Here is a 14,142-nt window from a genome sequence, read left to right as displayed (position 1 = left end):
TTTCCCACAGGAATTGAATTTTGGGATACATTAGGATAGCTCTGAGTAACATCACTGAATGCAAGAAGGTCAAGAGGAAAACCTGAAAGATAAATCTCAATGGAAACAATACCATTTTTGAGATAGAACAATGCCATTTAAAATTGCCATGTAGGGAACACCCCATTTTAAAAGATCTCAACAGGCAGTCATGAAAAGACTATTACACCTGTTAAATCTGCCCTTGGGACTAAAGAAGGACCTTTAATGTGCCCACAAAAAAATATCATCATCATTTCTGCTCACTATCAGCCCTTCTCTATAGCAACATGATATTCTTCACAATTTGCCAAACCACTAGGTGCACAGTGGATGCTGTGATGTACCACTGACACCGGACATGCCTAAACACGCAGAGTGTGTTTTTCAAAAATGACAAATAGCTCCAGCTTGCGCTGACTGCAAGTGCAATTAATCATCCAGATTTCCAATTTTATTTGTGGTCCTGGCATAGCAGTCCTTTCTATTGCTCTATGGCAATGGATACACACACACACACACACACACTCTCAGCACCTTCATTTTTACTCTCAACTTTTTGCAGCAGAGGATTATCTGTTTTTCAACATTATTTACATGCTTTTCCAAGCCTGAAATATTATTTTATCATCCCCAAGAAACAGGGCAATCTTAATCAACTGACACACACATCCTTGTATGAAAAACGTGTTTGTAATAAAAACTTATGTGAATAATTTCAAAATCTTTTCTATTACATTCCCAGGTGTACTTTCCACTTGGGCAGCACATGATCATGATTTTCCAATAAAAACATTATTCTCCAGTTGTGTAATGGGGCCATGGTTATTGCAGTGAAAGCTGCCTATGGAATATATTTTAATGAAGGTTTCTAACTTTACGGAAAGGTGCCCAAAATACGTAAGGGACTTTAAAATAAAATTTTTCAACTAGTGTGTTCCATTTAATGTTTATGACTCTTAATCAGAAGCCAGGTAGGGCAAAACCACCAGCGCCATCCTTTTGCACATCCCTATAATGTGCTCCTCAGGAGGTTCCCTCACTACTCACCGTGTGGTTGGACATGTTTCCTAACTTCTAACTGAAGAGTTACAGCCTCACCTCTATTCTATCATTTTTGGAAGGGTATCACAAACAGCAAAAAATACGCTAGTCTTAACAGCAACATAAGATTAGATAGCATTCACATTCTCATTTTACAGGGGAAAAAAATGAGGCACAGAGATATTAAGGTGAAAATTATAAGTAACAATGAATACTAACTTCAATTGCCCAACCTAAGACACATCAGTATGTGATTTTTTTTTTTCTGGAGAGTAAAGACTCTGATGTTATTTTACATGTTCAAAGAATAATTCCTGTTACCCTTACTTGTAGCTGCAAGAGCATGCTCCAATTGCTAATAAATCCCAGCTATACAAATGAAGAGTCCAGTTAATTGGAAGTATACAAAGAACAGTTGAGAAAATTTTGATTCCACTGCTTTGCCCAACATTACACATGGTCTCTGCAATAGTGACAGAGAAAGAATCTCATTCTATATTAAAACATCACGGGTTTTTTTTATCATGAGCTAATCTTTTTATTTCTCCACTTTCCCTGCCTTATGCACTGCACTTTCCAATTGCTACAATCAGTAAACCCTACAGGGGGCCCTAGAAACAAGAGCCTTCCTCAGTATGGGCTCTAGTTCCTTGTAGACCAGTGTTTATCCCACAGATGATGACATAAGGTAAAAATAGAATATGATAACATAATCAAAAGATTGTAATTCATCATACAAGAAAGGCTGTTTGAGGTTGGAAGGCAACTTTAACTGACTTGGAAATCTTACATTCTTCTAACTTGGGCTTTTATGCAACTCCCTGCATGTTCAAAGAAGAAAACAGCATAAATAGATCAAAAAGAACCATTAAAGGAACCATCTTGATTTGCTTACTGATCTCCACCAGTACAGATCTTCACTGGTACTAAGACAGCAACAGTAACAGACTTCTACCTTCTGTGTGAAGATGCCAATTTGGCCTGGGAGAACAAAGGTAAAAAACAAAGGATATTTATCTGACCATTTTTCCTACAGATCAGAAGCGCAAAGGTCCTGGAGTCCCATATTAATTTCTGATCTGTGAGTAAAAATGTGTTCAAACACTTATAAATCATTCTGACTCTCCCTTCCTAATACATCTCATATCCTATTCTGCTCCTATCCATTCTGATTTCCATCCTAATCCCCTTCTCCATTTCTTCTTACTTAAAGTGAGCATCTTCCTATTTATCTTGTATGTTATATGCAAACAAGAGGAAGAATGAAATCAGTTTTCCTTCTCTCAGTTTTAGCACCCAGCAGTAGTCAGAAGGAATTTTAAGAAAAATTAATCTCACCTCTCGCAGTCTTCTGACAGGTGATGACTGGATGTGTTTGGTCCAGTCAGTGCAGTGTTCAGGGCAAGGAGAGCACACACATTGTGAACAGTACCTCCAATGAATGTAGTTTCTGATTTCTACTGAGCTTGCGCAAGAAGTTTTCAGAAGGTTGACAATTTGATCATACCTCCAAAGATCAGATTTTAATGGAAATTATAAAAGCCTTGTCTTATGCTGTAAAACAAACACTTTTCTTGAATGTTAAGTTTCGATATTTGATCTGAAACCTAGAGGACTTAGATATGCAACCATTTATAAGACTTTCTTCAACACAGGTGAACAGTTGCATACTCAGAAATGCTGAGACTGTTTGAAACAAAGCAGAAGAAGAAGAAGAAATAAAACCTAAAATAGATGTCTGAAGTAAAAAAATTATGGACCATTCCACTCAAATTTGCCAAAATTGTCAAAAATTGTAAAGGTGTTATTATAAAGGAATGTGCTGGGAAATGTTAATTACTGATACCTCTGTCAATAATTCACACAATTATTAATATAATCATGCAAATATTCACACACCCAGACTCCTGAAGAAGAAACAATGTTACGTAAAAGGAACCCAAAGAAAATGGAAGCAATCCTTGCTGATAGCGAAACTTGCTTGGTTTAAACCTTCCCCAGAAAGGTTTACAGTCTGGAAAAGCTTCCAAAATTCCTGACTAAACATCACTGGTGGCAAGAAGTGCTTTATTTTACCTGCATCTGGTGTACTATCAAAAGTGTCTCTGAGGAGCCAAGACCATTTATGTGCTGTACTTCCCAGCTAGATTATTGGAATGCCATTATGGAAGATGATGCAAGCACGTCCCTGGAAAGCATAGCACATCCCCCAGATAGCACAGACTGAAATAAACATTATTCGACGGTCCTCAAGATTGGTGTCTCGTTGCATTTCAAGGTATAGCAACAGATAAAGCACTGTATATCTGTGAAAACAACCACAAAAAGTGCTGCTAATTTTTTTTCTGAAGTGAAGAGGAGGCAACATTCACTGTCTAATGCTATGAAAGAACTAGGCGGTATCAAATAAAATTGCCTTTAAAACAATCAAAAGGTGGTACTCTTCATACAATGCATAGATAATCTGTAATACTTTGCAACAGGATACTACAGATGCTAAAATGTACATAGATCCATGAAACAAAGGGACACATCAATAGAATAAAAACCTATTGGGTCACAAATTACAGAAAAGTCCTTGAATCTCAAACAGATGGAAAATGCAGGAGTATCTTGGAAAAGTATTGCCACATAGTCTTGCCCTGTTCTCCTATTCTTCTCTGGGCATCTGATTTTGGCAGCTTTTGGAGTTAGCATTACAAGATAGATGGACTTTCTGTCTGACTCAATTACAGTCACAATAGCACAGCAGGACACAGAGGAATCCCTGTATTCTCTTGCCTGCAAATTTTCATCACCTGCTCCCTATACCCTATGTACCCTGCGGTACAATGTATGCATCTTGTAGCTGTCAATTCTAGAAAGTTTTGATACTAGGATCATGATCACAGAATTGGGAAAGTTGGCAACTCCTTCCCCCCAGGAAACTGTCCATTTCTCTATGTCCTTATGATGCAAAACCCTGTGGGAAAAAGAATACAAAAGACCTTTCTCTTCCACTCAAGTGAAGTGGTCTAAAAAGGCCACATAGGAAACTCCAAGCTGGAAAAGAAACAGGCAAAGAACAGGAAGGCAGGCAGAGATAAATGGTGCGGGAGGCAGAATGGGAGAATAAACAAAATCAAAGGACATAATAAAATATAATGCAGAGTCAACAGAAGTAAAGAACAAGTGCTTGGGGGAAACAGTTTTTTCAACTGTGAATGTTCCCTCACACGAAACACCACCACAATCCTGAAAAACATTTTGTCTTCCTCAAAAAATTATTCCACTATGGCTGTTTTTGCAGCTGGTCAGTATCAATGTTATTCATACATAGATCATCTCTCTCTTCTTTTCACTGCATTAAGTGAATGCAAGGGCACAAAAGAAAGATAATGTCTTCCTGATTTTAAAAGCTTTTTCTCAAATAAATACTGTATTGGATGTGTATAATTAGCTTCATGTTGCCAACAGAAAAATAAATACCTGGCTGTAACCAGATACTGCCTTTGAATCTCTGCTCAAAGGTATTCCTCAAAGACAAATTAATACCAAAAATCCTGGTGAAAAATCCTGGAAGATAAACTGAGCACCATGGAGTATCAGAACAATTTTTATTGGCGTTTTATTCTTGGAACAAAACAAAACAAGATCTGCATTAGTTAAGTATATTTGGTTAAGAACATTAGTAGTTTCCTTGTATATATTATATTAATTCTCTTGAGTATTTTCTGTATTGTTTGCACTATTGCAGCTTATGCAGGACAAGATAATGTATGATGACAGCCACTAGAAGAAAGTTTGAACTCTTTGGCTGAGTTATTGCAAAATTCAAAGCTAAACTTGGGTAAAGGTAATGCTTTTATAAGAGAGAAATACTGCTAAAGTCTATAGTTGTGGTGTTAATACATCTATAAACTATTTGTTTTTACAGTATCTTAAAATGTTATACATTAACTGTTAATGACTATTGCTGATATTCTTAATGTGGTGCTCCAATTAAATGCTTCTTATCCAGCTTAAAATAGGCTAAGAGCTCCTGTGGTGGGATCTTCAAACAGCTGAAAAAGCTCACTCCAATTATACACGCACTTAACTCTACCATGCCCTTGAACATGGCAGGCCATTTATCAACATGTACAAAAATTTATTTCTGTTCTGGCCAAGAAGGGAGATTATCCGGATTACCAGCAATGGTTTTCCTGTTCACCAAATACTGTAACTTTTCTAAGCAGAAAAAAATTAATTAAAAGACTGTATCCAACTGAAAAACTGCTGCAATAGCCACTGAGTAAAAAGTTCACAAAGATTTATTTGTGTTAGAGAACTGAAAAGGTCTGTGATACTTACAATTTAATTCTACTTATAATGTCATGTGTTACTTATACACATACTTACTTACTTTCATTTCTTTTCATGATTCCTTTTTTTTGTTCATTGCTTTTTACAGATTTAAAGTTTAACTACTAACTGGAAAACATATGCATTTGTAGTATATAGGAATTATTATAATACCCAGAAACCATTACAGCATGTACAGTCCCTTTCTCATATTGTTCAGAAAGAAAACAAAGAAAAGAGAAATAGTTTTTAAGAAACTAACATGAAGAAAAAAAAATAAGTTAATGTCTCCATTAAATCCGAGTCAGGACTAAAATCCGTAACATTCACTCCAATAGGAATGAAACTGTGATCACAGGAGGATTTGCAATAAAAGGTACCTGAAAAAAAAGTACTTTCATATAGTTAACTTTCACTACTTGAAACATTGTAAAAAAATTCTGTGGAGAGATAAAATCTCCTAAGACAAAACTGTAAATTTGTTCTTGGAAAAAAGGATACAAAAAATATTTTCATGATTTGGCACAACTGATAGCTATTTAAAAACAGTTTCTCACTGGAAAAAAGGTCTTACTGGTTTTTGTCGTATTTTTTTTGTACCTTTAAGAACAAACAGTATAAATAATATGCCACGTAACAATGCAATAGAATTTACATTCTGTATTTAAATTTTAATGTACTATGTCTTTCATATAACTTAAATAGTATTATTTATTACAAATCTCATGGCTATGAGGTGCAGTTCAGGCCTCTTGTGCATCATTTTTTAACAGAAACAGACATTCATAATGCCGCTTTAGTAATAACACAAAAGTGAACATTGTCCAACAGTTCCATACTGTCGCTTACACAGTTTTGCTGTATAGAAAGCAGAAGCATCATATGCACTGCTGCTTTTGAAAGCGTTTTACCATTCAAATTAACTGAAAAATAATTTCAGGGCTCTTATGAGAGCTTCACAATAATGTAAGCCAGCTCATTGTGTTGCTTTACTTCTCATTCAAGCTACTGTGGGGTTTTTTTCCAGTTTTAACAGTATCAGCTATGTTAGCTGGTCAAAGCAAATAAAATAACAGAAAAACACAGTAACAGCTGAAAGAAAGTAAAACAGAGCTGGAATATTTCTGTGAGTAAGGATAGGTAGAGCAGCCCCTAGGAAGGTTTCTGAGATTTCTCCCCACCTTGAATGCATTACTGGATTCATGTGAATGAATGACTGATGATGCTTCCCCCTCACTCCCTTACATGCTCACAACTCATTAGAACTGTGAAACCAGTTCAGCCATCTATCTTAAATCTCAACAGCTGGACTCCTGAAACTATTTTCAGAGTAGCTGATTTTCTCACCTACTGGGTATTCACTTGTCACTTGTGTGAAAGGATATCAACCTGACTGATGCAGCCCTGTCTACAGAACTGCACCTTTGTGACTCATTTTGTACACTTGGATGGTTCTACTATAATGGCACGTGACTCAGATTTTCCAGTATGTTCAGTACATCTGTGGTCACATCAGGAATGTATGTCATAAGAGTTTCTCCACACTGGTAACATGCACTCAGTTTGCAAAGCCTGTGGAGGAAAAATCTAGACAAAGAGACAAATATCAGCAGTGACACATGAACACGTATATGTCCACTAGATAATCCCAATTCTAACTAATAAACATTTTTCAGGAAAGCTGGTAATTGCCCCAGGATAAATGCTCTAGATTCTAACTAGAAGATAAGTCAAGCACACATTCTCCAACAGAGCTTGGAAAGGCATGTGAGGTTCAAAGATTTTTTTGAGAAAAAAAAAAAAAAAAAAAAAAAATTAAAAGTTTAGCTATCTAGATTTGGTGGGACTTTTGAACACTACAGCCAGCTATAATTTGTCAAAATTTAATAGGCATATTTATATTGTACCTTGTATTCAGTCTGTGTAGCACACATGCATGAAACCTGGTTCTCTAACACCCTATTGCTTTTTCAGAATTATACCTCATTCTGTGCCCAGTATGAGCATGCTCAATTAATATGCTAGTGACTCATTGCTCATTGCTAGTTACTCTCATTGTTCAATGTACAACCCCTTACCATACTTACGTATTTATGCTACAGCCTCTTACCGTGTTATTTGAACTTGCCATGAAGACAGAATTATTGTATTCCTAATTCCTATGATGTTCATCACTATGATACCAAAGGCATCAACACACATATGGTTACAATGTCCCTGTGAGCTAAAAGGACAGTTTTATTCCCATTTTACAAAGGGAAGGTGAGGCATGGAAAAAAATATGCATTTTTATAATTACTTGCTTATGGTTCCCATTTGGAGAGATCCATTAGACCTAATTTTTCTCCATATTTAGCATATATTTATGTCATACAGTTAAAAAACAGTTCCCAGTGGCTTTCACTACAGCAACTTGCCCAAAATCCCATAGAAACCCTACAAAAGACTTGTGGATAGTATCCAGTTTTCCTGGAAAGCATTCAACTGCCTTCAACAAGACACAATCCATCTTTGTGTATTTCCCCACCTCAGCCATGACAAATGTTCCCACAGGTGAATGTAGGTATAGACAACAGCCTCCTTTACTTCATGACCCCTCAAAACATGCCTTAACAGATCAAGAGAATCCAACTGCTAAAAAGACTTGGTCCAGTAATTTAAGGCTATATTATTATGCATACTCAGAAAGTGCAAGGAGATAACGCAGGATATACAAACAATCTTAACTGTAGCATTACCTAACATTCAAAGATATACTGTTCAACCTCCTGATCTTTTAAAGTAGTTTTGAGTGTGTAACTTCTTAGGTTTTTTAAACAAAATGAAAAAAAATTTTCACCATATCACTTCCTGTTTATTGTCACCCAGAACTCATTAACAAAGATAGAACGCACAGATGGACCATATGAGCCTCTGTCACTTAGGCTCATGCGATGATGCCTATCAACAGCAAAGCCTCAGATGCCAGCAAGAGAACTCCAGCAATGGGGTCAATGAGAAAAAAGTCAGGCTTGCTGCTCAGCGTGCCTAGATGGCCAAGAAGGCCAACGGCATCCTGGCCTGTATCAGAAATAGTGTGGCCAGCAGGAGCAGGGAGGTGATCACCCCCCTGTACTCGGCGCTGGTGAGGCCGCACCTCGAGTCCTGTGTTCAGTTTTGGGCCCCTCACTACAGGGAAGACACTGAGGTGCTGGAGCATGTCCAGAGAAGGGCAACGGAGCTGGTGAAGGATCTAGAGCACAAGTCTTATGAGGGAACTGGGGTTATTTAGTCTGGAGGAAAGGAGGCTGAGGGGAAACCTTATCGCTCTCTACAACTACCTGAAAGGAGGTTGTAGCGAGGTGGGGGTCAGTCTCTTCTCCCAATTAACAAGTGACAGGACAAGAGGGAACAGCCTCAAGTTGCGCCAGGTGAGGTTTAGATTGGATATTAGGAAAAATTTCCTCACTGAAAGGGTTGTCAAGCATTGGAACAGGCTGCCCAGGGAAGTGGTTGAGTCACCATCCCTGGAGGTATTTACAAGATGTGTAGATGTGGTGCCTAGGGACATGGTTTAGTGGTGGACTTGGCAGTGTTAGGTTAACAGTTGGAGCGGATGATCTTAAGGATCTCTTCCAACCTAAATGATTCTATGAGTGGATGTAAACAAACCACAATTTTTGAAAAGTTTACCTCTCAATCAGTTCTGGGCTCATTTTTACAGCAAGGAAAAAGGAGATACACTTGAAATTTGGCCTGTGTATCAGGTTCCCGCTCCAAGTAACAATACTGTATTTACTAGAGCTTAGCAAAGAAAAAATCAGCAGAACAGTTTTAAAGGGCACATTACTTTTTGCCTACCTTCTTTCCTTGAAACAGCTCAGAATTTTTGATGCAAAACAAAAAAGCCTCAAATCAATCCAAGTCTGAAAAAAATTCAGCCTAAACAATTAAAGCACAGTGCATTGGGTCTGACTGAGATGGAGTTAATACTCCCCATAGCAGCCCTCATAGCACTGTGCTCTGCATCAGTAGCTAGAAAGGTATTGATAACACACCAGTGTTTTGGCTACTGCTGAGCAATGCTGGCACAGCATCAAGGCTGTCTCTCCAACATTTTTGCCCCCCCTCAATGGCAGGCTGGGGCAGGGCAAGATCTTGGGAGGGGACATAACCAGGACAGCTGACCTAAACCAACCAAACAGATATTCCATACCATATGACGTCAGCTCAGATATAAAAGCTAAGCCAAGAAGCGGCTAGACATCGCCTGCTGATGGGAAGTAGAGAATAACATCATTTGTTTTTTCTTTGCTTTCGTGCGCACAACCTTTGCTATCACTTTATTAAACTGTCCTTATCTTGACCCACGAGCCTTTTGTTATATTTTCTCCCCCCCCGTCCAGCTGAGGAGGGGGAGTGATAGAGCGCCTTTGGTGGGCACCTGGCATCCAACCAGGGTCAACCCACCACACACAGCAAAACTATAACCAACTGACAACCAGACTATCACAGTAATGTGAAGGAACATAACAGAACCAGAAATAATAATTTCACCCCAGAGCTCTTCCTACACAATAAAAAATACATCATTAAATAGGAACTCACAAACACAGTGTAACAGTTAAGAATGGAAACATACACTGCTTTCCTTTTTCTTGGTGTGGTGAGAAGCATAGCCTTGTAGTGGTGTCATTTTCAGTTTCATTTTGGAATTGAGAGCACTTCAGGAATTCTGGCCAAGAAGCATTTACCATACCCAGCACTGGTTCACAGCCTTCTTTTGCTGCCTCACAAAACGTCCTGCAGGGCAAGAGGCCTCGACTGGAGAAAAGAGACAAAGAACAAAAATACAAAGGACCATTAGTCTAGTAGATTGTGAAAAAATTTTAAAAAGAGAAAAAAGTAATAATGAACACTTTTGAAGAATTTTACATTCTACAGAGCTAAACCAAAAAGGTGCAAAATCTTCATTATTCATTGAAGGTGTCATCAGCTCTGGCTTTTGGGCTAAATTTAAGCCCAAATCAAGCTCAGAACAGTTTGTAAGTTTAAGTCTGTGCAAGATGAAGCTGAGATTTCATCAACAGTTGAACCAATATAATGGTGTAGTGACACCACACAGGAGAAAGATTGCTTCTTCATCCTCTCCTTCTTCCCCACAATTGTGCAGACCTACTCCTCTAAGACTTCGGCAAACACTTTCATGAACTTATAAAAAAGTCATTAACTTTGAAAAAAAAGTTTTCATGTTTTTGACTGGGTAAGTCTTCTGACAACTTAAGTGTGCTGAATCTGCTCATGGAGAAAACCAACAACCACCAGACATAACTTGTAGGAACCCACAGTGGAGAGGACTATATCACCCCCTTTTAGCATTTATGAGCTCTTACACTATTTCCCCTGAGCAGTCAAAACATATTGAGTGTCAGATCAAATGCAATAAATACCAACATGAATTGAATTGTATTTAAGAAAAGCACTATAAATTAGCAATTTTAAAAGTATAACATGTTCAGATGCAGCATACTTGTCCATTTCTTATTCTGAGATATATACCTGCATATGTATTTTTAATTTATTCTTCTTTTACATGTACATAGGAAAACCAATTAAAATAGATAGCTATGAACTGTCTCCAGGTCTACATAATTAGAGTCAACAAAGTCAAGCAAAAAATCTAGAAAATCTATTAACATATTTACTGTAGATCTGGAAAAGGATAAAAAAAGTAAAGTTATAAGATTACAGGTAACACAATGCTAGCCAAGTTAGTCAAGATTTGAAAAGACAAGAAATTTCAAAGAAGCCTCAGCCATGTTAGTTGATATGCGGCAGCTGTAATTCAGGATAGGCAGCGTAATGCACAAAAGGAAGGAATAACTAAACGTCCACACATACAGTTCTCTGCTTTACTGCCAGCTTCCACTAACCTTTTATCTCTAAACCATTTTGGTGGAGCAGAGGAAAAGCTCTAGCACAGTCAACATTAGTCTTAGCTATAAAGAACTGCTCAATGCCTTTCCCAGCAAGGATCGGCACGATCTGTGAGAGCACTTCCATTACCTGACAGAGCTGTCAAACAGACTGACATAAGCTATCACTGGAGCATAATGGAGGAAAGCCTCTCAGTAAGCAAGTGCAATTGCATCTGAAAGTCCACACACACAAGTAATACAGCCCAAACGAGACACACTGCCTGCCTTTACAAATACTTCTCTCATCCATATGACTGGTAAGTCAAAAAGACCCAGCTCTTCTTGCTGGAAAGCAGAAGCACTAACACAGATAGATGGTGGCATCTGCTAATGCCAACCTGTTCACACTGAATAAATATCAAAACTCCAATTTGACAGCATGATAGCCTTCCATAACCTCTAGAGCTAGAGCATGTGTCATAACCATCAAAAATTAGGAAGAGAGGCCTGGATACACACTAGGAAAGACAAGACATCTGAGTAGTCTTTGCCAGAAGACTATGTCAGTCTTCTGGATGAGGTAACAGAAAGAAGACATATAAATAGCAAAAAATTTCTCATATAAGTCTAATGCCCCATCACTACATTTTCTCAATGTGTGGATTCCTTCCTCAAATTTACTGTAGTGCTTATAGCATTTCTTAAAATACTATAAAAATTTACCAGCAGCAGACTGGGAAGCTAATGTACATTCATAATTTATGAATCAACGACCAAAAAGCAGAAGTTGCATACACGTTCTAAGCAGGAAAGATCTCACTCACATTTAAAACAGTTCAAGTTTTCTCAGGCATAATTAAAATCAGGGCACTTATTCCTAAGAATATAATGAAAAAATGTAACTCTGACTCAGACTTGCAAGTAAAATGTTCTTTTTTTGAAAGCATTATTATGCATTGCTGGCTTTGCTTTATTACAAAATATGACATAAATCATAATTTTTTACTTTGCTTGAAATCAATGTTTTGTCATTCAGGAAAAAAGAATTACAAATTTCTAAAATAGCCAATGTTTAAAATATGTTTAGCATGTTAATTTACTGTATATTTATTATATTCTTAATGATACCTCTGACTTTATAATATAATATTTTATTCTACACTATATATATACATGTATTTTAAACAGTGAACACCAGGACTGGGAAGGCATGCCTTGTTTTTTATTCATTTTCTTATCTAATTTAGAAATACAGTTCTGAATGTCCACTGTCATCACTGTCTGTAACTTCAGGGTCATCTGCTGAGATTATCAACAGCACTGTAAATAGAGATAATCAGAGAGTTACTTGTACCTAAACAATTATATCCTTCATCATAATCGTGAGCTGCCACCACCATTACCATACATGATTTTCTTATCACGACCATTAAATTCCAGAAAGATTCCACAGAGGAAGTGATGTAATTGAAGTGAATTTCAGCTAAACAAACATTACATTGACCTGGAAGGTGACTTAATACAATATTTTGAAAGGAAACAAAACTGCTTAAAGTGGAAAATGTCAACCAGCTCTCAATGGAAGGAACAAGTACAGAGACCTAGAAATACATGTAATTGTTAAGTATGGCTCTCTTACAGAAACAGCTAACACATTCAGAAATGCCTCAGAGAACTTCACCCATACAAGTCCATGGGACCCACGAGGCTGCATCTAAGGGTGCTGAGCAAACTGTCCTGTGCTCTTGCAAGGCCTATCTCTGTCATCTCTGAAAGGTCATAGACATCAGGGGAGGTTGCTCACAATTAGAAAAAGGGAAATGTTGCACCCATCTTCAAAAAAAGGTCAAGATGGGTAACTTCAAGCTGGTCAGCCTGATTTCGTCCTAAGGAAAATCACAGAGCAAGTCCACCTTGAACACATTTCTGGGCACAGGAAGATAATGATCAGGAACAGTCAGCACAGATTTATCAAGGGCAAATCATGGCTGACCAGCCTGCTTGCCTGTTACAATAAAAAACTACATACATAGTACTGGGACCTGTCTTGTTTGATATCTTTATCAAGGACGTGGAAAAGGTGACCAAGCGTGCTCTTGTCAAGTTTGCAGATGACACCAAACTGTGGGAGGCAATCAATGTACTTGATGGTAGAGCTGCCATTCAGAGGGACCTAGACAGGCTGGAAGAATGGGTCAAGAGGAATTTTATGAAATTTAATAAGGATTAGTGCTGCACTTTGGAAGAAAGAACCCACCGTAATGATACAGGCTAGATACTGACTGATTGCAGAGCAACTCTGCTGAAAACAACCTGGGGGTCTTGCTGGACAGCAAGCTGGGTATAAGCCAGCAGTGTGTCCTGGCAGCAAAGCAGGCCAGCAGTATCCTGGCCTGTATCACAGGAGCACACAGTCAGCGTATAATGGGAAAGGATTGTTCCCCTCTGCTCAGCACTTTCTAGACTGCATGTAAATATTGTGTCCAGTTTTGGCTGCTCCAATAGAAAAAAGACACTGATAAACAGCAGTAAATCCAGGGGAGGGCCACTAAGCTGACCAAAGGCCGGAAAACTCACCTTCGGGACAGGCTGAGGGAACTGGGCTCCTTCAGCCAGAGTAAGAGACAGCCTGGGAGTAACATCAACCACTACATGCTTCAAGACCCATGGGGACGTTATGGAGTCTAGCTATTCACAGTGGTGTATGGTGGGAGGATGAGAGACAACTGGCATAAGCTGAAACAAGAGATGTTCTGACAGGATATAAAGAACTTTTTCAGCATGAAATTAGTCAGGGAGTGAAACAGGTTATCCAGAGAGGTTGTGTGGTCTCCATCTTTGCACGTTGTCGTGGTTTAAC

The 14,142-nt window shown here is 38.2% G+C and overlaps 1 protein-coding gene across 4 annotated transcripts in view; it reads right to left on the bottom strand.

The window, feature by feature from the left end:
- The window catches only part of CORIN (corin, serine peptidase), a 167,010-nt gene that overhangs the window by 79,031 nt on the left and 73,837 nt on the right, over positions 1 to 14,142 (bottom strand). For all 4 annotated transcript variants that reach the window (XM_069790744.1, XM_069790757.1, XM_069790753.1 and 1 more), the window contains exon 5: positions 10,007 to 10,188. In XM_069790744.1, the coding sequence (XP_069646845.1) occupies positions 10,007 to 10,188 (182 nt within the window). The remainder of the gene's footprint in view (positions 1 to 10,006; positions 10,189 to 14,142) is intronic.

The sequence above is a fragment of the Haliaeetus albicilla genome, chromosome 1, assembly GCF_947461875.1.
Source record: "Haliaeetus albicilla chromosome 1, bHalAlb1.1, whole genome shotgun sequence".
Classification (NCBI taxonomy): Eukaryota; Metazoa; Chordata; class Aves; order Accipitriformes; family Accipitridae; genus Haliaeetus; species Haliaeetus albicilla.
Note: the sequence above shows the minus strand (reverse complement) of the source record. Positions and strands in the feature narration are given on the sequence as shown.